This window comes from Cinclus cinclus, chromosome 8, assembly GCF_963662255.1.
Source record: "Cinclus cinclus chromosome 8, bCinCin1.1, whole genome shotgun sequence".
NCBI lineage: Eukaryota > Metazoa > Chordata > Aves > Passeriformes > Cinclidae > Cinclus > Cinclus cinclus.
The window spans coordinates 26,180,117-26,201,684 of NC_085053.1; the positions used below are offsets into that span (position 1 = coordinate 26,180,117).

Consider the following 21,568-nt stretch of genomic DNA (forward strand, 5'->3'; position numbering starts at 1 on the left):
GAGAGGGTGGTGCACGGCAGGGCACCCGAGTGCTGGTCCCTGAGCATCTGGAGGGCTCATCCTCCCTGGTGTCCTTTGTACTCCCAGCCCAGGCTTTCCTCCCTGGTGGTGCAGAGCTCCTGATGCAGCAAGACATGAGAGTTTGATTTATGAAGTGCATTAGTATCACTTTTTCTCCTTTTCTCTATAACGAGCCATTTGTATGGCGGTGCCTATGTGCTACCCTCCCTTCTTCCCATTGGTGCCCAGGTTTGGGGGGGGGGGGCTTTTCCAGGGAGAGGAGACCCTCAGCTCACCCACCCCTGCTGCATTCTGGGGGTGTGGGGTCCCTGCACATCTCCTCTCAGGGGCTGTGACTCCAGAGGCTGTGGGTGCAGACTGTGGGTGATGATTGCACTCCGTGGCTGCGAGTGGGATCCCTGCTGAGGGCAGTTTGGGACACCTGGAAGCCTGTCCAAGCCCCTGGTGTTGTGGTGTCCCAGCAGTACAGGAGAGCTGGGGTCTCAGTACCCATTAACCCTGTCCCTAGCGTGGGTCCCACTCTGCCTCACAGAGTGCTGGGATTAGCTGTGACTGCATCAGCACCAACTCCAGCATCCTCTTAAGAAAGCCTACATTTCAACAAAGCTCTACCTCATTCCACAGCCCCTTTTGCCTGCTGCCGAGCCCCAGAGCAAATCATCCTCCCAAATACTCCAAGAAGCGATAAAACCAATAGGTCATTTTTTTTTTCTCCGCTCAGCAGTAATTAATGATTTAATTAACACTCACGACATCCAATTCCCATTGCTTTGCATGAGCAGCCTCCGCTGCCGGGGCCTCGCTGCGAACTCTCCGGTGGGTGGGAGTGGAAAGGGTTAGCCGGGAGCTGGTGGGAGCCGCCGGCTGGAGGCCGCCCATCTGGCCCGGATTTCTCCCGAAGCTGCAAAGTTCTCCTCCTCCCGAACAGCAGCGGCATATCCAACACGTTCCACAGCCTGCTCTGCTTTTGCACGGGCTTGTTTGCCGTGCGGCGCCTCTTGCAGCCCAGGCAGAACCCGGGCGCCATCAGCACTCACGGCCCTCGTTATTTACCCCGAACGATTTTCCAGTATTTTAACACCAATCCCTGAGAAATTTTAGCTGTCCCAAGGAGAATAGCTGCTTGTAACCGTTTGCTAATTACAAGTATGAATGTCAATTAATTCATTTAGCTAATTATCCACTCTCTGAGCATCACGCACCAAAGAACTGTAAAAGACGGGCATATGGTGATGGATCAGAAGGAGGGAGCTGGTGCCGGCGTGCGCTCGCTGGGCGGTCGGGGCGAAGGGATGCAGGCAGCCCGAGAGCTCGGGAATTACAACATTATGCTAATTTGTCCTGGAAAACATCAACCCTCTCCTTGCAACTTTTGTTTGGAGGCTCGAGCGTGGGTCAAGCATCTGAAGTGTTTCTAATTGTGCTGTTCCCTCTGACTCTGATAAGTGGGAAGAATCGTTTTCCCTTCACGGAACGAACCTTTTGATCCTAATCTCTGGCTGCAGAAACAAACAGTCCTAAGGAGGGAGGGAGAGATCCCTGAAGAGCTCCCTGGCCAGGGACCTCCGTGCTAAAGGTGGGGAGATGTTCTGGAGGATGCTCGCTGTGATCTGGTTTGCAGGGCAAGTGGGTAGAAAACCATCCTGGTGAGAAATATCTTATTTGCTGTCCCAAAAGAGAATGCTTTAAAGGAAATGTTTTTTTTTTTTCTGAGATGATGGAATTTAATCGCATCTGGGAGTGCAAAGGCGCCTCAGAGACATGGAAGGGTTTGTGCAGGGTGGAAAGGCTTCTGTTCCTGCTCTTGGAATGAAGAATGCAGATTTTATCCAAGTAGCTGAGCAGTGAATGCTCAGTGGGGTTAAAGTCCTCAGGCAACAATCTTCTTCCAGAGAGAATCTCCATCACCATAATCGGATCAATCACCTGGTGCAATGCTGCTTCCTCCATCCCCCAAAGGCTCCAAACCCCCTCAGGGCGTCATCACCCTGAGCTGGGCCCCACCTCCATCCCTGCCTATCCAGGTGTTCTACCTCCCCTCTGCCTGGGTCTAGGGTTTATGATGAACATTTTTGACAACCAGCCTAAAATTTAGGTGGCTGAGGCAGGAGCTTTTGCCCTGTATCAGTGCTTTGTTATTCTTCTTTATGAAAAAAAAAAAAAAAAAAAGAGTGGGGCCATATTTCCTGTTGAAATAGATTAATTATTTCTCTGCTGGCTTTTCAGTGACAATACTTGTGTTGCCAGTGGCTGCCAAGAGCTTTGATCAAACTCTTGTAGGCTGATTACCAAGATTCACTTGTAAAAGTGTGTAAATCAAATACAACTACACCCAATAGTGATTAATGGGGTGACATAGCAATTTGCGTTTTATTTCCTTGTTAAAAAAATTAAAAACTAAAAAGGATTTTGTGACAAGCCCTGTCAAGCCGTTTCAGAAGCAGCAGGGCCCGGGAGCAGCTGTGTGGATGGGACTGGAGAAGTTTGCCGAGGCTTTTCTGGACAATAGTGAGCTTGGTGTCGGCACCGGCGGATCTGGGGAAAATACTGGTATTTTCAGGTGAGTTTAACTGAGTGCCCCCTGCTGAGATGATGGAGGGGAGAAGAGGATGATGAGTGGGCTGGGGAGGGGAACCCCACCTCAGGAGCTGCTCCCTGGAGAGGGCTGAAGGATGCAGCAGCATCCCGCTCCGCAGAGCTGCTGGCAGCGCTCCCGTGCCTCCCGCCGCTCTCCCTGGCTCCGCAGCCAGCCCGACACATTCCCTCCTGCATCCACAGCCAGCCTCCCGAGCGCCGGCCATTTTCCAGGCGAGCGCAGATCTGCCAAGCGCTACCTTAAGAAAAGTTATGCATGACCGTATTTAAGGAAGCGGGAGGGGGTGTGCGCTGGCCCCGTCCCAGGGCTCCGAGCCAGCCTGGCCTCGACGCCCGCGCCCGCAGGTGTCCGGACGCTTCTCCTCCGAGCCAGCCGTCGCCTCAACACCTCCCGCAAATGCTCAGCTTCTTCTGGCTGAGGTGAGGGTTGGGGGGAGCTGGGCACGATGGGGACGAGGGGGGAACCCCAGGGCTGGGTGAGCGGGAGCTGCTGTGCATACTTCCACTCCCGGCGGTGGAGCGGCGGCTTGTCCTGGCTTGCATGGGCGCTGGGCGGCTCTTCCAGGGGGAAGATGTGGGGTGAAAGGCCCTTGTGACCCCCTGCTCACCCGGGTGATGTGTTCTTGCATTTGGGGTTTGCAGCGAGCTGTGCTGCTGCTCCATCGTGGTCGGCACTGGCGACTTGTCCATGGGGACGTGGCATCCTCCGGCTGCAGCAGGGACAGCGGGCAAGAGCTGGGAATATAAACCCTCCCAGGACTTTCTGGGTGTGACAGGAGGAGTGCTGAGGGCTTTGGCTTGAATCAGCTTCTTTTCACTTTAAAAATAGGGGCAGGTATATGGGAAGCACGGGCACAGGGCTGCTGGGAATGGTGTCGGCATGGGGAGGGCAGAGGGATGTGCTGGCGCTGGCAGAGGCAGTGTGGGTGGCACCAATGCCAGGGTGGTCTCCACCCCAGTAGCCTCAAATGAGGTGGTCTTGGCCATAGTGACTACCATGGTGAGGACCACCACATCACCATGCTGTTCATCTGTGTTTTCCGCTCCAGTGGTCTCAACCATGGTGACCCCCATTGTGGAGACCAGAGTTAAGACCACCAGGGTATAGACTTTTGCACCAGCTTGGTCTCCACTATGGTGGTTTCCTGCTTGGTGGTCTGAAATATGGTTGTGTTGATGTTATGGCAGTCTCCTCCCTGGGAACACCGTGGGTGGCAGGGCAAAGGTGCCTGGGCTGGGCGGTGCTGTTGGTGTCCCCATGCGTGTGAATTTTGGGCCTGGCGGTGTTTGCAGCTGCACCGAGGTGACATATGGCTCTGTTCTCCCCCTGCACTGGAGCCAGACCTTTGTCCTCTGGGACACTTCCTGGGGAACTTCGCCCCTGTGCCAGCAAATCGGCACCAGCCTTCCCGGGAGCCTCATGGGAGCTGCAAAGAGCACTCGTGCAGGGGTATGGATGGGGCTGTGGGCATGGACAGGGCTGGGGATGCTTCACCCTGTGGTGGAGAGGGATGTGACGGAGCTGGAGGTGTCCTCGCTGTGCTCACCCTGAAGCTTTCCCATGGGTGATGGCTGGAAGACCATCAGCCCCTTTTAAGAGGAGTCGTCCTGCGTCTCACTCTTGCCTTTGACCCTTGGTTTGCATTTTCATGCCTTGACTTTGCTCCATAAACTCTAAGGAAACGTGATGTGTGGTCCCAAAAATACCACTTGCAGCGTGTCCTGGCCTTTCTTGTGGGCTGGCCACCCTCCTGAGGTCCCACTGCGACCCGCTGCAGGGAGCTGTTGTATTTCCTTACCTTGCTGTGACCTAGCAATTCAGTCCCTCTTGTCCCAGTGGGGCCACATCCTGAGCAGCAGCTCTCTTGCTGAGGACCCTGCTCCATCCTGATGTGCATGGGGTGATGAGGCTGAGCTGTGCTGGACACCTCCAGTGGCACTTGCAGCAGGGCTTTGGTGCTGCTGGCAGTGGGGCTGGCAGGCCGGGTCTCGGGGGATGGACAGCCCTCACTGCCCTGTCAAGATGGCAGAATTTCCCAAAGTAGGTCAGGTTAATTTTTTAACGCGTGCAGATTTGCTTGTTACCATGGATATTGCTCAATTATACACCAATAATCTGCCATGAGAACTTCATTGTCGCCGCTTCCTTCCCTACCATCTCCCCCCTTTTTTTCTTTAAATATTTCCAGAGAGGGGCAAGATTACGCTGAGGGGCTGGGGTGGGGGTAGGAGACAGAGCCAGGTGAGGGAAAATGGGGATTAGGTATTTGAGAGGTGTCAGTGGGTTGGTGAGAGAGCTCTGAGGGCAGGTGGGGGTGGCTCAAGGTGTGAGGCTGCCCTGCTTTGCTCAGACCGACCCCAAATACCAGTACTTGGGACCCCTACCCCAGTTTCACCCTTATCTCTCCCTCTCATCCACTGTCTTGGGAGTGGCTGAAGCAAACACCCTGCTTTCAGTGGGCTCAAGGATTTGAGGGAACAACTGTTCTCCTGCATCTCTGCCCAGCATCATCCTGGGGAGCTACAGCACCCACGAGGGCTTGCAATGGAGGTTTATGAGCAGTGGTGGTCCCCTGGTGATTTCTGAAGAGGCCAGCACTGAATTTCACAGAGGAAACCTTCCCTGAAGCTTGTGGGTGTTTTGGAGCTGTGGGACACCCCTCTGCCAGGGTATAGGGGTGCTGTGGGGTCCCTCTCCCCAGTATTTGCAGGGTTGTTGGTGCATTTCCTTCTCTGTGCCTTCTCTGGTTTGCTCTGTGAGCTCTTCAGCAGCACAGGAAGTGAGCGTTGCAGGAGGCAAGGAAAATATTCTGCTGGAAGGGTTTTTTTTCTCTAATGCAAACTTTTTTTTTTTTTTTTTGGGTAGAAGTGGGTCACTCGAGGGGTGACAGAGTAAGAGCATCATTGCCTGGGTACTGCATCCCGTTGCCATGGTGACCTGAGGGCTGCATCAGTCAACAGCTTTAAAAATGTGACAGTTGAGTGAGGCTGAAGATTCTAATGAGGACAGACACTTGCTCGCTTGGTTTCGATAACAAATACTCCATAAATACCCAGCAGCTGGATGGTTCCGGGCCTCTGGAGCGCGGCCGGGGCGCTCCCCTTCCCCAGGGAGCGAGTGTGGGCTGGGGCTGCCTGGGAAATAGCAGGGGGATGATGCAAAGCAGACAGCTCTGGGTATTTTTCCCCCTCCTGCTAATGCAACCCAGGGGACAAGGTGACACGATTGCAGAGCCAGCAGCAGGTTTGGGTTTCCAAGAAATGTCCCTCTGGTGCTGTTGGCTGGGGCTGCGGGGTGGAACAGGACCACCCCCAGCCACCACCACCGCCTTGTGTCTGCACTTGGGCAGAAATCCATCTTGTTAAACAGGAGAGTAACTCTTGCACCAGGGTCTTGCAAGGGCAGGTGAGCCATCAGGAAACTCCCAAACCTCAATAACAAGCCTGGAGAGGTCATGGGGCTAGGGAATAAGTCATGGGGTTGGGGAAAGCAAAACCTGCTGCTGCTGGGGCAGGGGTGGGAGGCTGCGAGAGGCTCAGCGGTGCTGTTTGTGTTTTGTTTTGTGCTGACCACGTTGGGTGCACTCTGTGTGATACCCCAACTCCTGATGGTGCAGCAAGCATATATACAGCTTCCACTTTTTTAATCACATACATTGGGAAAAGAGCTGCTGTCTCCAGCAGCCTGGATTTACTTGCATGGGAGAGGGATGTGTGCTGGGAAGCTGAGGGTATGCCAAGGGCCTGGCAGTGTTGTGTTTAAAAGCAAACTGTGAATATGAAGCCTCTTGTTTTTGCTGCAGCTCCCACACTGCTTTTCCTTGCAACCCACCACAATGTCCAGCTGGGACACAGCCTGCAGGCACCCAAGGACACACGATGCCCTTGTGGAATACCAGGGCTTTGACGGCAGAAGGGCTGGAGCAGGACACAGAAGCATTGCTGGAGTCAGGTGCTTCCCATTTGCTGCCCCCAGTACCACCCATGGAAGCTTCAGCCCTGCCTGCTGCCAAAAATATGCCCCTGGCTGTCTTGTGACTGCAGCGGTGTCACCGCTCCGGCCAGGGGAGCTTCAAGGCACAGTCCTGTGTCACATGTAGCAACACGGGAAGCACTGACTGCGTCACTGACTGAGGGGTTGGCCACAGCCCTGCAACGTGTGCTTGGTCCAGCTCCCCAAAATAGCTGGGACTCTTTCACCCAGGCTGGTGAGCGTGGGACCTGACCCCCATGGAATGGCAGGCACCTGCCCCAGGTTTGCCCTTCTCTGTTTCAGTTCTGACAAGATCCTGATAGGTGCTGGTGAGGGGTCAGTGGTGTGGGGAGGGATGTCAGCATGGGCTGTGGGGACAGGATGTGGCAATCTGCCACAAACGCTGCCTTGTTCCTGCTGGGAAACAGCCAACCCCTGTCTCTGCCTGTGCTTCCGTAACCAGAGCCACTCTTCTCCTTTACAGGTGTCTCTTAAAAATGGTCAAGGGGAATATTATAGTCCCTGAAGACATCTTAAGCTTCTGTTGCAATGGCCTCCAGGTACCCCCCGTGCCGTGCAACTAACCCGTGGATCCCCGTTGTGCCACCGGCTACTAACCCAGGCTGTGCCAGGCAGATGCCAGTCTGTGCCAGGAGCTGCTCCCAGCCCTGCACCAGTCCTGGCTGCATCCTCTCCCGACACATTCCCTCCCCATCAGCATCCCCAGCCTCATGCTGGCTACCGCAGGGCCAGGGCTCTTCCCATGGCTAGCAGCTTCTTCCCTAAAATCCAGAACTGTCAAACGCTGGGAAAATGACCGGCGGGACCTCGGGCCAGGCTGTCTGCTCACTCTGCAGCAGGCGGCTTTGGAGCTCTTTGCATTGCTGGCTCATACCCCAGAGCCTGCCGGCTTCCCAAAATAGCTCTGTGGTACTCGTGTAGGCGCCTCTGCCTGCTGGGAAGCAGCCCGGGAGGTTCACAGAGGGGTTTGGAGGTTTCTGGAGGGCTCTGGTGGCCGGGGGTCGGTGTCACTGTGGGCTGGTGGCACCTTTGCCATCGGCTGGGCTCGGTGCGCTCGCTGCCGTCTCTGCTGAGGCGAGGTTGGTGCCGTTCCCGGGATGTCGTGTACCAGTAGCTATGGAAACAGAGGTTAGACCCGCTGGAGAAAAATGCTATTCTGAGAGGCAGTGAGCTCAGGGCAATTGGGAAAGCTTCATTTTCAGCACAAACCCATCTTTGAAAGAATCCGGTCAAAGCAGAGGGCAGGGAAGCTGCTGCAGCGGGACTCGCGCAACAAGTGCTGAGCGCAGGAGCTGCAGCGGGAGCAGAAAGCGGAAGGAAGGGCTGTGACGAAGCCCAGACAGCTCCTCGTGTCTCCTCAGTTACTCACCAGGCTAACTGAGTTCATCCCTTGTGTAACACGACTCACTTGACATCTCTCATCAGCTATTTTCCCTGACAGCACCACCACACCTCCTCTCTCTCCCACCCTGCTTCCCACCGGGCTGCCAGGGGAGCTGCTCTGTGCCCAGCAAATGGACAAATCAGCAAGGAACTTATTTTACTGCCCAAACAACCCCAAAATGAGGATGCTCCTCCTCTGCTGCTTGTACCACATAGCTTCCAGCTCTTCCTTTGGTGAAGGGAGGATGTTGCTGGAAGGTGTGGAGTCCTGTCCAGCTCCGAGAGAGCAAACCCACCCTGTGCTTCAGCGCTCTAAAAATGAAGCTGTCAGGGAGAAAAAATCCTTCCCAGAAGAGCGATTAACTTTGGGAGGGGTTTTCCGTGGTGTTTGGGAGGGAGCAGTGGGGTTAGGTGATAAATGGCCTGAAAACCTGAAGTAATCATCCATGGAGTATTTTTTTAGAAGGATTTTGTTTCCCCTTTTGGCTGCCGGCACCTTGTCTTTGGCAAGGGCTGGGTGGGTTTGGTGGTGTCCAGGGTTGTGCAGGGCTGGGCTTCTCCTGAGTCTGTGTCTTCATGGATCACTGTTCTCTCAGGGGATTTGCTTTCCATTTGGGTAAAATGGAGCTTTTGTACCCCACAGGGCTCGACCTCTCCACCACGTGCCAGGGAGCCAGGGGAGCGGGAGGAGGCGCCGGGGGCCATGGCGAGCCCCTCGCCTGCCTGCAACCCCACCGAGGTGCAGATGAGCCAGCTGGTGCTGCCCTGCCACACCAACCACCGCGGCGAGCTCAGCACTGGCCAGCTGCTCAAGTGGATCGACACGGCCGCCTGCCTCTCCGGTAAGCCATCCTGTCCCTCTGGAGCCCTCATCCTGCTGGGCTGCCAGGGAAGGCACCAGGCAGGATCCACAGGAGCCAGCTTATTGGCAGCATCCCTGGCAGTCCAGCACCGTGCCTCGGAGTGACGCCAGCTGGGGACCCACGTCATGCCATTTTGCTGAGTAATTAGAGAGCAAACAGGAGCAGGACAAGAAGGGGAGGAGACGTGCACTGCAGCATGCATGCTGGCTTGGGGGCAGATCAAAATCTGTGCCTGGTTTGTCTATAATGCTTCACTTTTCCTTGCCTGGTGTGCAGGGCATGGGGAGACCAGGCTGGTGGCACCCCTGGCATCCAGCAGCAGCTGGAGTGGGCTGAGCTCTTCCACTCAGCAGGAAGCAATGAATCTCACCAGCTCAGCCAAGCATGGGGAGGTTATGACAGGGAAACGGGTGCAATTCTGCAGTTGTATGAGGTTTCCAGAGCAGTTTTGCAGCCTGGGGTTCCTGGAGTCCCAAGAGAAAGCCACACCAGCAGAGTGGCTTTGAAATATTTGCTGTCTGTGGGGAGATAGAATCAGCTGCTGGTGCATCTCCACAGCTGCAAACTCATGGAAGGAAAGCAAGTACCAAACGCACCCTCCAAAATGTGAAACATCTACAAACCCACAATGCTGTGGGAGGAGAAACCCCAAATCCCACTCTGGTCCACTGCAAGCACAGCAACAGGGATCAGCAGGCAAAGGGACGCTGGCTGGGTATCACCAGTGTCACCAGCCTGGGGCAGAGCAGCCCTCGTGCCCCTCGCACCCTCAGCACGTTGCTGCAGGTTGCTGATGCAGTTTGTTTTTCCTTTCCAGCCGAGAGACACGCTGGCTGCCCGTGCGTCACAGCTTCCATGGATGATATCTATTTTGAGCACACCATTAGGTAAATACTCCCCACCGGCAGGGCATGCGCAGGGGAACACAGGGGTTTTTCCCATCTGCCAGCTGCAACGTGGACAGGAGCTGGAGCAGGGAGCAGTGCTCCTGGGAGAGGAGGAGGTGTGGTGGCAGTGCCAGGCTCACAGGGCAGCCAGGGGCTGAGGCTCGGTCTGTGCTGCAGGGCTGCGGATGGACTGTCTGCTCTGATTTATCCACTCTCTGGTCGCCTGGGGAGCTCCTGCTACATTGGCTTCCCGGTATTTCCCCCAACACCAGCTCCTCCCTGGCTTTGTTCAGGAAACAGCTCTGATTTAGTGCTCTGGAAAACTCAAATCTTGCAAATCGTGCCTCTGGAGCAGCCGTGTAGGTGGCTGAGGCGCAGTGGGGCTCACCCCCACAGCGGGTGCTGCGGGACATGGGGACTCCCAGCTTTGTGAGATGCAGCAGGCTGGGCATTGCCTGGTCAAAATTCCATCCCAGGCTGGTCCTGGCATCCCCTGGTGCTGCCCCACAGAGGTGCCCCCTCTGATTCACCCAGCCTTTGGGATGTTGTGTTTCAAGAGACAAAGTTTCTCCTGAGCTGAGGGTGTGACCAGAGGGGTCAAAAACCCTTCCAAGGTTCTGCCCTCATTCTCCACAGGCTCCCAGTATTGAGACCATTGCCACCCAGCATTCCCGAAGTAGTCTCCTCCTTTTGTACCCGCAGTAAGCCCAGGTACTGCCACCCACCTTTACTCATCTCTCAGAGCCCCCACACCTTCTGTGCCTGTCTGTTCCCACCTGGGTACCATTCCAGGGGGCTCCCTGGGGGTTTGCCATGTGATATAGGATCTTTGTAATATGGGATCCATGCTGCCCAGCAGTTCCTGCCTTGCCATATGGGATCCATGCAGTAGAGGATCCATACTGTGCAGCCACTCCCAGATGTGCAGGTCTGCCTGCTGGGACAGACACCAGTGTGGGTACCCAGGGCTGGCACTGGGGTCCCTGGCTGTCAGCTGGTTTGTTTGGCACTGACAAGTCTGACTCACTCTTGTGTTTTACTGTCATTCCCAGGAAATGCTGAACTCACACTTTAGCCCTCTGACGTGAGGTGCCCATCACCCTGGGGCTCAGCTCCATGGCACATCCACAGTGTGGGAATGTGGTGCAGCCATGGTGCAGAGGTGGCACCATTGGGGCTGATATCCTGCTTCTGGATCAGCTTTTCCTGGGTTACTTCTCCCAGCTCTCCTGGGTTTCAGGAGCAGGGAAGAGCAGACCCAAGGCCACTGCACAGCATTACATCAAGCCCTGCAAAGCATTTGTTCCTCCTCAGGGGTGAGCTGGGCACTGCTCCAAGGGGCAGGGAATCTGTGCTGCTCCTGGCTCAGATCCCACTTGCTGTGGTCCAGCTTAAGGCTCCGAGCAAGAGGCCTGGCAAGGATTTCCTGCAAAACTGTTGGAAGGTGGAGGAGTTTTGTGTCAGATCTCCTTGCCCAGCTGTTTGTGCTTTCTGCTGCCCTTGCACTGTGGGGGAGAGGCAGGGAGGAGCTGTAGGTGCTTGAGGGCACAGAGGAGACCCCAAATTATCACTGGCTTAAAACTCACTGGCTGCGCAGCAGATTGTCCGTCCGCCCTGCTGTGTGGAAGTGCAGCCTCTGGGGAGGATCACACGTGCCTTTGAGTGGGGCTTCATGTGGCATTTATGGCACTGGCTTCTACTGTTTGATAAGGACAGAGAAGATAAAGTACTTTTGGGGCTATATATAGACATGTGGGGCTGCCAGTCTGCCTTGCCCTTGCATGCCCCTCTCCACAAACCCATCCAGAGCATCCATCTGGCTGCTTCCATCGCCTCTAACCCTCTGCCCACGTTTGCTTTCTCTTTCTGCCCCAGCCAGTCATCTGTAAGCCCTGCTGGGCAGCGGGACGGGAGGAGCGGTGTCGGGTACGGACGTGTTTGGCCCTAGAGCAGCCAGCCTAGCACAGTGCTGCCGTGAGTTGGGAGCCTTAACCCCACTGACGTGGCATGGCATGTGAACAGAGGCTGCTCACGTAACCCTGCTAACGTTTTGGCATGCCACCAACCCGGGGTCCGTGCTGGGGGACAGCCAGAGGCACCAGCTCATGCCACTCCTGCTCCAGCCAGAGCCAGCATGCAGAGTGTGTCACTTACAGAACTCATTTGTAGCCTGAAGTCACGTGTAAAGGCACGGGGAAAAATCTGGTGTCAAAGCACACTCTGACTCTCCCTCTCTTCTGGTTTTAAGAAGTGGTGGTTACAGGGCTTATTTTTCCACTGAGTTTTCTGGCACTGGCCTCTTTTGGGGAATGAGGAATATTCCTGATTTAACAATGTATTTGGTAAAGGCTGCTGTCAGTGTCACTAAAAAGTTAAATTTGCTCATTCCGTGGGTACCAGTCTGGAGTAGCTCAGGCTGCCGTGCCAGAGTTGTCTGTGTGTGTACTCTGGAGCCTACTGAAGGCAAAGAGGAGAGCAGCAGTTTGCTGCCAGCAGATGTTTCCTTTAAGAGATGGTGCAAAATGCCCCTAGCTGGACCCTGCCTCCTGCCATCTCCCAGCATCCCAAAGTATCCATCCATTGCTTGTGAGGAGACCCCGTGGCTGGTCCACTTGTGCAGGACAGTGGATGCAATGCTGGAGGAGCTGTTTCCTCTGGCAGGAATGTGCATGCCCCATGGGGAGGGGGTGCCAAGTAAGTCCTGGGCACCTCTGCACCCCTCGGGTGTCCTGGCAGCACCCCAGACCTGGCAACCCACTTGCACACAGCTGCCCAGGGTGACATCTCACTGCTCTCACATCTCGGGGTTGACTGTCCCTGTGTCCTGCTGGCCATCTAGCATGTCCCACAGTCCCAGGAAGCCTTACCACAGCCTTACCAGTGAGCTGGAATGCTGTGGCACCTCAGAGGGAGCCGCTCAGTGTCTGTTGTCCTCCAGTAACCCCACACTCTTTCTCTTCCTGTTTTTCAGTGTTGGGCAAGTTGTGAACATAAAAGCCAAAGTGAATCGAGCCTTTAACTCCAGCATGGAGGTTGGTGTGTGCCCCTGCCCCCTGTCCCTCCCACTGTGTGCCTGTCCCCACCAGCCCCAAATCCTCCCATAGTTCCCAGCTTTAATCCCCTGTATTCACTGTTTTTGGCTGGTTCTGGCCACAGCTGTGTGGTGGGATGTGGGTCCCTGGGGAGCAGAGCCAGCTCTCAGGGCTGTTGTGCCCTCTCCCAGGTGGGCATCCAGGTGAGCTACGAAGACCTGTGCAGCGGGAAGCACTGCAGCATCTGCAAGGCCTACGCCACCTTCGTGGCACAGGGCCCCTTGGGCAGCAAGGTGAGCAGTGGCTGGTGTCTGGGAGGGCTCTGTTACCTGCTGCACAGAGGCAGTAAGGAAATGGCCTCTGGGCTGGGCTCAGCTTTCCGTCACGGCAGCTGCTGTTCATGGGATCCCTTGTCCCACGCTTGGGGGATGCGTGGTGGGTGGCTTTCTGGGCATGGAGAGCACCTGCTAGCTGCTGCTGCTGGTCCCCATCAGGACTGCAGCCTGCTCCATCCCTTTGCAGGTGAGGCTGGAGCCGCTGACCCCGCAGACAGAGGAGGAGAAGATCGAGTACAGCATCGCTGCCGAGCGCCGCCGCATGCGCCTGGTGCACAAGGACACCCTCAAGGACCTTCTCACCCGCAGCCCCCAGGAAACTGGTACCATGCCCTGCAGCCCGGGCTCCCAAAATATCCCTGACACTCACTGGTGACGTCCCATGTCCTCAGCAAGATGCTGGGGGTGATCACCACATGGAAGTTTGGGAATGCCCTGGCCATGGCAGGGTAGGGATCAACCCCACCATCCCAGACTCCCAGGCTTGAAGGTTTATGGGGGGTTGGTGCAGTGGGAAGGCAGATGTGGGGGGAGGGACAAGGGGAGAGGGCTGCCACTGGCCATACAACACTGTTATCCCCCTGTGGCAGAGCTGGAGACGCGGGATGGCAGCGGGGCGGTGCCGGCAGAAAGGACGCGGGTGGAGAGTGTGGAGCTGGTGCTGCCTCCACATGCCAACCACCAGGGCAACACCTTCGGTGGGCAGATCATGGCCTGGATGGAGAACGTGGCCACCATCGCAGCCAGGTGACCCGACAAGGCGTTCAGGGTCAGGGAGTGACATGCCTGGAGGGGACACATGCGGCTGGGTCTGGCCACAGCTGGAGTGTAGGGACCCTCCAGAGGGATGGTTCCCAGCAAGTCACCCATGGGTGACACTGCACAGGGAGTCCCACAGGTGTGGTGCTGAGGGACCCCAGGGACAGGTTTGCACTCATTGCAGCTGGCTCGTTGTTCTTTCTCATGGCTGACTTTGGCCATTGGAATCCAGGGGTGACTCTTTTTGGGGTCTCCTTGTCTCTGTATGGGTCAGGGAGGCTGTATGGGGCTACCATGGCATGGGGCCACAGCCAGGGGTGTAACACCTGTCCCCACAGCCGGCTGTGCCACGCCCACCCCACACTGAGGGCCATCGAGATGTTCCACTTTCGGGGACCATCACAAGTTGGAGACCGCCTGGTGCTCAAAGCCATCGTCAACAACGCCTTCAAAAACAGGTGGGTGCCGGGGGTGGGGATCCCCTTCCCACCCTCCCCACAGCCCTCTGCTCCCTCATCCCCTGTTTCTGGCAGCATGGAGGTGGGCGTCTGCGCCGAGGCTTACGGCCAGGAGATGTCCGTCAGTCGCAGGCACATCAACAGCGCCTTCATGACCTTCGTGGTGCTGGACCAGGAGGGTCATCCCCGCACGCTGCCCATGGTGGCACCCGAGCCAGGGGTAAGGATGAGCAGGGCTGGCATCCCCCCAGCCTGGCAGCACAGGACCCCCGGGAATCCCACTCAGCAAAACAAATGCAGTTGTATGATGATGGAAATGAAATTGCTCGATAGCAAGTGAATTAAATTGATTGCTCAGTATAACTAATAAAATAAACCACTTGCCTGTGCAGAGATGGAGATGTATTAGCCATGCAAGGCTTAACAGAGTATTGCCTGCAAATTCCAGCTCATCTTTTCTATAATGTAGGGGAAGGAATGTTGAGGTTGTTTTTTACCTTTCAAAGTATCCTAATCCGTAATTTGCTGGGATCCAAATATTTAGGGAAATCTGTCACGTGAGCACAGCAGCAAAGCAAACACTCATGTGCCTCAGCTTCTCTTGGGCTGATCCTTGTCCAGCTCCCTGATTTTTTTGATGCCTTAAAATTAGGATCTCCCACTGTGATGGAGATCATCTCATGGCCAAAGTCAGGCCCCCTGAAACCTCCTCTCATCCACTTTAAAACACTACACTAGCACTTTCTTCAAAGTAAGCTGCTTTTTGAGGGGGTTTATTTCCCCAGGAGAGGACATTTGCAGGTGCTGGGGTACACTTTGTTTCAGGGGCTGTTTGCAGCTTTGCAGCCACAACAAGGGTTTTCCCTAATGTGCCAATGCCCATCACTTGATCAGAGCATGGTGACAATGCTGAAATAACTCACAATTAATCACTGACCATTACTGCAGTGTGCCCAGGGTGGCAACTGGCAAGCAAGGGGGCTTCACCTTCCAGCCCTTCCCTCCTGAATGTTTACCCACTCCCAAAAAGATGTGCTTTTTTTAAAATCCTCCTTTTCCTATTAACTTAATTACCTTTACCCATTTATCAGGATGGAGAAAGGAGGTACAGAGAAGCCAGTGCTAGAAAAAAAATTCGGCTGGATCGGTGAGCTGAAAAACGAGTGGGATGTGGGGATGGAGGAAGGAGGAAAGGGGGGCTCAGCACTGGGGTACAGGGACAGTCTGGGGGTGGTTTGTGTCCCCTCATAAGGGAAACTGTTCCTTTGCTGCAGAAAATACGTCATCTCCTGCAAACAGACTGAGGTGCCACTCTCTGTGCCCTGGGACCAAAGCAACAAGGTAGGATGATCCCCCGTGGGAGCTGCTGCTTCCTGCTCCTCCTCCTCCTCCCCCTCCTGCACCTGACGTGCCGCCCCTGCCCCAGGTTTATCTGAGCTACAACAACGTCTCTGCGCTGAAGATGCTCGTGGCCAAAGCGAACTGGGTGCTCGCCAGAGAAAAGGAGAAGGTACTAAACCCTGTCCCTTCTCCCTCGGCCCCAAATCGTGGGCAATCCCAGTGGGAACAAGTCCCAGCCGTGCCCTGTGCTCCCCAAGGTACGGATGTACACTCTGGAGGAGGACAAGTTCCTGTCCTTCCGTATCGAGATGTCCGTCTGCATCACGGCCAGCCGAGCCTTCTCCCTGCTCTCCAACCTGCGGCGCCGGCATGAGTGGGACAGCCACTATGTGTAAGTGCTGCAGGCCTTCCCAAAAAACACACCTCCAGGTTCAACCCTTGTGGTTGAGCCTCCCTTTGGGCTTCCCTGGGAGCCAGTGTGGTGCCTTGCTTGCTCTTAGAGACCACTCACTGTCTCTGTGTGTCCCTGTCCTGGTGCTATCTGGGCTGATGGCTGCGCTTTGCTGGAGCAAGCACCTATTTTGGAGTCCCCAAAGTATTTTGGGTCTGGTGGTGGGCTATAAATATGTAAGGCCCGGAATCAGGGTGCACAGCAGGGTTTCTGTAATCGTTCCCCTTCCCTTACAGGAGTGCTGAGCTTGTCCAGAAGGTCGATGACGACGACATGATCTACCACGTGGTGAGCCAGAAGCTCAGAAACGAGAACAAACCGCAGGACTTCGTTATCCTGGCATCCCGGCGGAAACCCTGCAGCAAGGGGTGAGTGTCCAGCCTGGTCCCTGCTCCCTGCCATCCAAGCTGTGCCAGCTCACCGGGCTCTCTCGTCTTCAGGGACCCCTACGTGGTGGCCTTTCGCTCGGTGACGCTGCCCACCCACCCCGCCAGAGCCGAATTCACGCGTGGGGAGACGCTGTGCTCCGGGTTCTGCATTTGGCCAGAGTCAGAGGAGATGAGCAAGGTGGGATGCTGTGGTTGTGCTCCCACAGCCCATGGAGGAGGCTCCTCCCTCCCCTGTGCCCCTGCTGACCTTGTCCTGTGCCTCGCAGGTGTCTTATTACAACCAGGCTATGCCGGGGTACCTCAACTACGTCACCACCAACGTGGCGGGACTGTCCTCCGACATCTGCTCCACCTTTGAAGCCTGTGAGAAGTTCCTGCTGAAGAATAAGGAGGATCTGATCTCACAGCTGCAGGACTTCTAGAGACACGGCCCCCTGCTGACAGATGGACAGACAGATGAGGGGACACTTCTGTGGTGAAGGGGATGTGGGATGGTGGCACCCAGACCCTGCCTCCCTGGGGGCTTTGGTCCCAGGGGCTGGCGTGGAGGGCCATTACTGTACCACCTCATCCCTTGCACTGTTGTGTCATACCTTTTCTTCTTTCTTTTTTTTAAATTTTATTTAGACGTTTTATAAGCTGATGTACAGGACTTGGTTTTCTAGTTCACTTAACGCTACTTGAATCTTTGTATGATCTAAAATCTTCCCAAACCAGATTTTTTTTTTTTACTAGTTCTTGGTGGGACATAACTGGTTCTTTTTAAGGCAGCAAAAGGAGAGAGGGGGCAGTGATGTGGGGCAGGTGCTGTACCCCTCCCTGGTGTAGGGGTAGCTGGTGGAACATCCCACTCTCCCCAGTGCTGCTCCTTTTCCTGGCCAGAGCTGGCAAACAGCCCCTGCTCCTCCTGGGCTGAAATGCCACCCCATGGGGCTGTGGAAGGAGCAGCAATAAAAGTGTTTTGAAAGGAAAAACATCCATATGTGCTCTGGGTGAGTGTCTGCTCCAGGGGCTTGCTGTGTGCTGAGTTGTGGGTGCAGGATCCCTGCTCCAAACATACCTGGGGCTCAGGTGGAGTGGGGTCCTTTGAGGCAGGACTGTGCTGCAGGAAAGGGGTGGTACTCCATGCAAATGGCTTTTGGGGACTGCCTGAAGGTGTTGATATCATGTCTGGGTCAGCCTCCTTTGTCCCCCTCTGCTGGGTGCAGCAACACCTTGAGATGTAAACCTCAAACTGCCTCAGAGGTGCTGAAAAAGGAAAAGACAGAGCCAAACCTTGTTCCCTTAAGTCTGGGAAAGCCAACAGAATGAAGCAGGGGTGACAGTGGAAGTGCTACTCATCAGTCACAGCTCAGGGCACATCTGCTCTCAGCCACTGGCCTGTGGAGAGCCCCTTCTCAGGCTTTTCTGGATCACACAGACAGAGGCAATGGTGGCATTGAGATTTCTGGAAGGCTTGCTGCCTGCTGGAATATGAGTGAGCTCTGGAAGCCCTTAGGGATGCTGAGTTTTGGGCACAGCAGGTTCTAGAGGTGCCAGCTGTGCCCTTGCCTCTGCCTGCAGAGCCCTGTGCTTAACACTAAAGATGGATTTTGTAGAGCTTAACCATGAGCAAGTGATGGTGATGCTGTACTTGGGGTGAGATGAGGCCATGGAGTTACACAAATGACCACAGGGTCTTTTCCATGACCCCAGCTGTCCTTCTGCAACAGCCAGTCCCTTTGCCACCCAAATTCCCCACACAGTTTATAAGGAGAAGGGGCTCCTGCCCCTCTCCTGTGGCCACCAGTCAGTGGCTCCCAGCCCTTGGCCATAAACCCCTAATCTCTGCAACATTTTCCATCATAAACATCTCAGTTCAAGGCCTGGCATGGCTGTGCCCTGACCTCCAGAGGATAAAGCCATCTTAGGCTGAACGTAGTACAAAACATTCAATTTTTTTAGAGCCCTCTTTTCTCCCAAAACTCAGAGCAATCCTGCCTTTTTATCACTGGGATGAGAGCCATCCTTTCTACTAGGAATTGCTGCTGCTTGATTAAGTGGAGGGGATGATGTATTTGCTTGAGCATTAAACTTTAACTGACCTCTCCTCCTTAAGTATTGTGCTTTTTTTTTTTTGCTGGGAGGCCCTGTTCAGCCCTGGCTCCATCCTGGCTGGGTCCCCAGGGATGCAGGGTGATGGAGCAGGAGTGACCTGAGGGCACAGCAGAGCATGCTTTGTGCTTCTGGAAGAAAACTGCAGCCCTACAGCATCTACTGACCCTCAGGGGGGGCATGGACAGCAGGACTGGGCAGCTTGGAGCATCCTGGGAACACCCATCTCCACTGCCTCATCCCACAGAGAAGGAGGGACCTGCTGCTGACTGTCCTCACCAGCCTTTCCCAGAGCCCTTTCTTTGCCCTCCCCAAATGCACTGCTCTGGGATCAATTCAGCAATCAATTACCAATTTTCTTAATCCTTTATTTAAAAAAAGGAAGTTACCTCCCTGCTCTGAGTAACCTTCTAACCAGCAGCTTCTTAGCATGAAAACACCTTGGAGCTCTTGGCTGCTAATCCCTTCATGGAGGCAGGAATCATTTGGAGAAGATCTGGGACCTTGGGAGCAGCAGGGCTCTGTGTTGGCTGCTGGCAGAGCCCATCACTGCCTTCCTGGCCAGGATGATGCAGGGAATAAAGCCTCACCTAAGGACCATGGCTACCTTTCCTGGGCCCTTGCCATCCAGGGGCTGCTGGAGGATGGAGCAAGGAAAAATCCCAAAAATGCCAAGAAGCTTTTGGAAAAGGCCATGAAGACAGCTGGGGATTTACAGGCCAGCACTCCAGGCTGGATGTGGGCACCATCTCCAGTGTCCTGCCATCATGAGAAGGTTTAAGGACCTGATTTTATGGATGCCCAAATAAATACATGGAGCTAATATATCACAATGCAGGGTATATTTATCTGTTTTGCAGGAGTGGGATAGAATTAGATGGCAGTGTCTCTCTCAAGGCCAACCCTGCTGTAATTCATGCCCGGAGCCAACCAGCCAAGGGGAGGAGGAGGAATTCTGCAGGCAGCAGTATTGATGAGCTACTCCCAAAAGCTTTGTTTTAATTAATTGTCAGAGCACTCCTTGCAGTGGATCAGGCAGCTCCTTCAAAGCCTCCTTCCACCCACTGCTGCCCATGCTCCTGTGCAGGCTCTGGGGCAGTGGGATGAGCCCAGAGCCCCTCTGCTCCTTTGAGCCCCCAGTCTTCTGGTTAAACAGTGCAGAAGCTGTTGCTGTTTTTAAACAGGGGGGCTTCCCCCAGCCAAGTGGCCTCTTTGATGGCCACAGTGTGGGCAGGAATATTTGTCACAGCTTTTCTCTTCCCCTCTTTATTGACTTTCTACTGGTTCCTGCTGCCAGGGGTCAGTCAGGGCGTTGGCTGGACTTTGCCAAAAGTCCACCCCAACCATTTGGTTCCCAGGTGCTGACGCAGTGCCCTGCCCCTGAGATACCAGGGGTTTAAACTGCAGGTTTGCAGCCCAGTCGGGTGTGTGGTGGTGAGGCTGGACCGGGGCTGTGCCAGCCTCAAAGCTTTTCCTGAGCAAGCAGGTTTGTGAACCTGAACTGCATTTGCCCTGCGAGCAGCAAAGTGACAGCAGCAACCACAGCTCAGCGCTGAATTCGGGGTGACCCGGCTGCCATGAAAGGACCTGTCCCCATCCAGGACGTCATGGCAAGTGACACAGAGCCCTCCAACACCATCAAACTGCTGCACCTGCTTTTCCTCTCCACTTCCTGGGGAATGCAGGTCTGGGTGACCTTCGTGGCCGGTAGGTTGGGCTGTGTTGTGCTCTCTGCCCAGGGGGGTGGCACAGGGGATGGGGCTTTACCCCAGCACTCACCTGCTCTCCCCCTCGCAGGGTTTGTGATGAGCAGACACCTTCCTCGCCACACCTTTGGCTCCATCCAGCGTGAGCTCTTCCCCTACTACTTCCACATCAGCTCCACTTGTGCCTTCCTCAACCTGACCCTGTTTGCCATGTCCCACCCCAGCGAGCGGCTCAGCGAGGAGCACACGACCCAGGTAGCCTCCCCCTCCTGAACAAGAGCTGGCCACAGCCCAAATCCCTTCCTCTGCTCCACCGCCTGGCTTGTAAACCACGGAGATCCAGGCAGGGCTCTGGTTAAGAGAAGCTCACAAACACCCAAATTGCAGCGAGCCGGGGGCCTGTGGGAGCAGTTTAACCCACCACACATGCCAGGTGCTCACAGAGGGCTTTGCTCCTCTGCAGGCCATCATCTTCTTCATCTGCACCGCCGCTTCCGTGCTGAACACGCAGTGGTTCGGGCAGGTCACCTCCGACGTGGTGGTCAAGCTGCAGCTGGTGGAGCACAGCCACGGGCTGGGGCAGGAGCTGGGGCAGGAGCTGGGGCAGGAGCTGGGGCAGGAGCTGGGGCAGGAGCTGGGGCAGGGGCAGGCAGCCAGCGAGCCCCGCCGGCAGCTCCGCGCCTCCAACCCCAGCTACAGGCAGCTGGCCCGGCGCTTCGCCCTCTACCACGCTCTGTCCTCCCTCTGCAACCTCCTGTGCATCGTGTGCAATGGGCTGAGCCTGCACCGCCTGGCTGCCCAGCTCTCTGCCCTCTGAGGGCAGGACACTGCCAGGTGATGGCTGGCCAGAGCCCACGCCCTGCTGCCTTGCTGTAAAGCACCGCCGAGCTTTGCACATTAAACTGCAGCATCCTCAGGTGGAGATACTCTTGCTGTGCTTGTGCACGGTGCAGAAATTTAGGAATAGTGAAATGGAAATGTTTTCTCTAGAGCTGCGTGCAGCCAGCCTGTGATGGAAGCAGGAGTGTTTTATGGCTGAACAGCTTTCTAATGCCCTGTGCATTAGCTGTGTCTAAAGTTGCAGTGTATTCCTGCAGTCACAGGGAGACTGCAGAAGAGAAGGAAATGAGAGACTGAGATTTACTTCTAATTAAAAGCCAAACGCTAATACAGAAGTGCAGAAAACCTTGTGTGTTGGCTGTACCAGTTAATGCAATGGACAAGGGTGTTATGTTGGGGTTTAAAATCAGTGTCTGTCAT

General features: G+C 55.3%; 2 protein-coding genes across 2 annotated transcripts; both read left to right on the plus strand.

The window, feature by feature from the left end:
• Nucleotides 1-3,001: 3,001 nt before the first annotated feature.
• Nucleotides 3,002-17,495, plus strand: ACOT11 (acyl-CoA thioesterase 11). Its single transcript, XM_062497348.1, has 17 exons — nucleotides 3,002-3,036; nucleotides 7,074-7,149; nucleotides 8,637-8,835; nucleotides 9,674-9,743; nucleotides 12,715-12,775; nucleotides 12,967-13,068; nucleotides 13,298-13,433; nucleotides 13,701-13,857; nucleotides 14,208-14,327; nucleotides 14,403-14,547; nucleotides 15,419-15,474; nucleotides 15,602-15,668; nucleotides 15,754-15,837; nucleotides 15,926-16,059; nucleotides 16,356-16,487; nucleotides 16,560-16,686; nucleotides 16,775-17,495. Exons 1-17 carry the CDS (start codon nucleotides 3,014-3,016, stop codon nucleotides 16,928-16,930), a joined length of 1,845 nt encoding a protein of 614 aa, XP_062353332.1. The 5' UTR covers nucleotides 3,002-3,013; the 3' UTR covers nucleotides 16,931-17,495.
• A 2,684-nt stretch (nucleotides 17,496-20,179) lies between these two features.
• Nucleotides 20,180-21,125, plus strand: TMEM205 (transmembrane protein 205). Its single transcript, XM_062497860.1, has 3 exons — nucleotides 20,180-20,309; nucleotides 20,400-20,563; nucleotides 20,772-21,125. Exons 1-3 carry the CDS (start codon nucleotides 20,180-20,182, stop codon nucleotides 21,123-21,125), a joined length of 648 nt encoding a protein of 215 aa, XP_062353844.1.
• The last annotated feature ends 443 nt before the right edge of the window (nucleotides 21,126-21,568 follow it).

Bases quoted from the DNA above. Each gene is read 5' to 3' on its own strand.
- ACOT11 (XM_062497348.1), top strand. From the start codon at position 3,014: ATGCTCAGCTTCTTCTGGCTGAG. The intron at 3,037-7,073 runs GTGAGGGTTGGG...TCTCCTTTACAG, and splicing joins CTCAGCTTCTTCTGGCTGAG to GTGTCTCTTAAAAATGGTCA. The intron at 13,858-14,207 runs GTGACCCGACAA...CTGTCCCCACAG, and splicing joins GTGGCCACCATCGCAGCCAG to CCGGCTGTGCCACGCCCACC.
- TMEM205 (XM_062497860.1), top strand. From the start codon at position 20,180: ATGAAAGGACCTGTCCCCATCCAGGACGTCATGGCAAGTGACACAGAG. The intron at 20,310-20,399 runs GTAGGTTGGGCT...TCCCCCTCGCAG, and splicing joins CTGGGTGACCTTCGTGGCCG to GGTTTGTGATGAGCAGACAC. The intron at 20,564-20,771 runs GTAGCCTCCCCC...GCTCCTCTGCAG, and splicing joins GCGAGGAGCACACGACCCAG to GCCATCATCTTCTTCATCTG.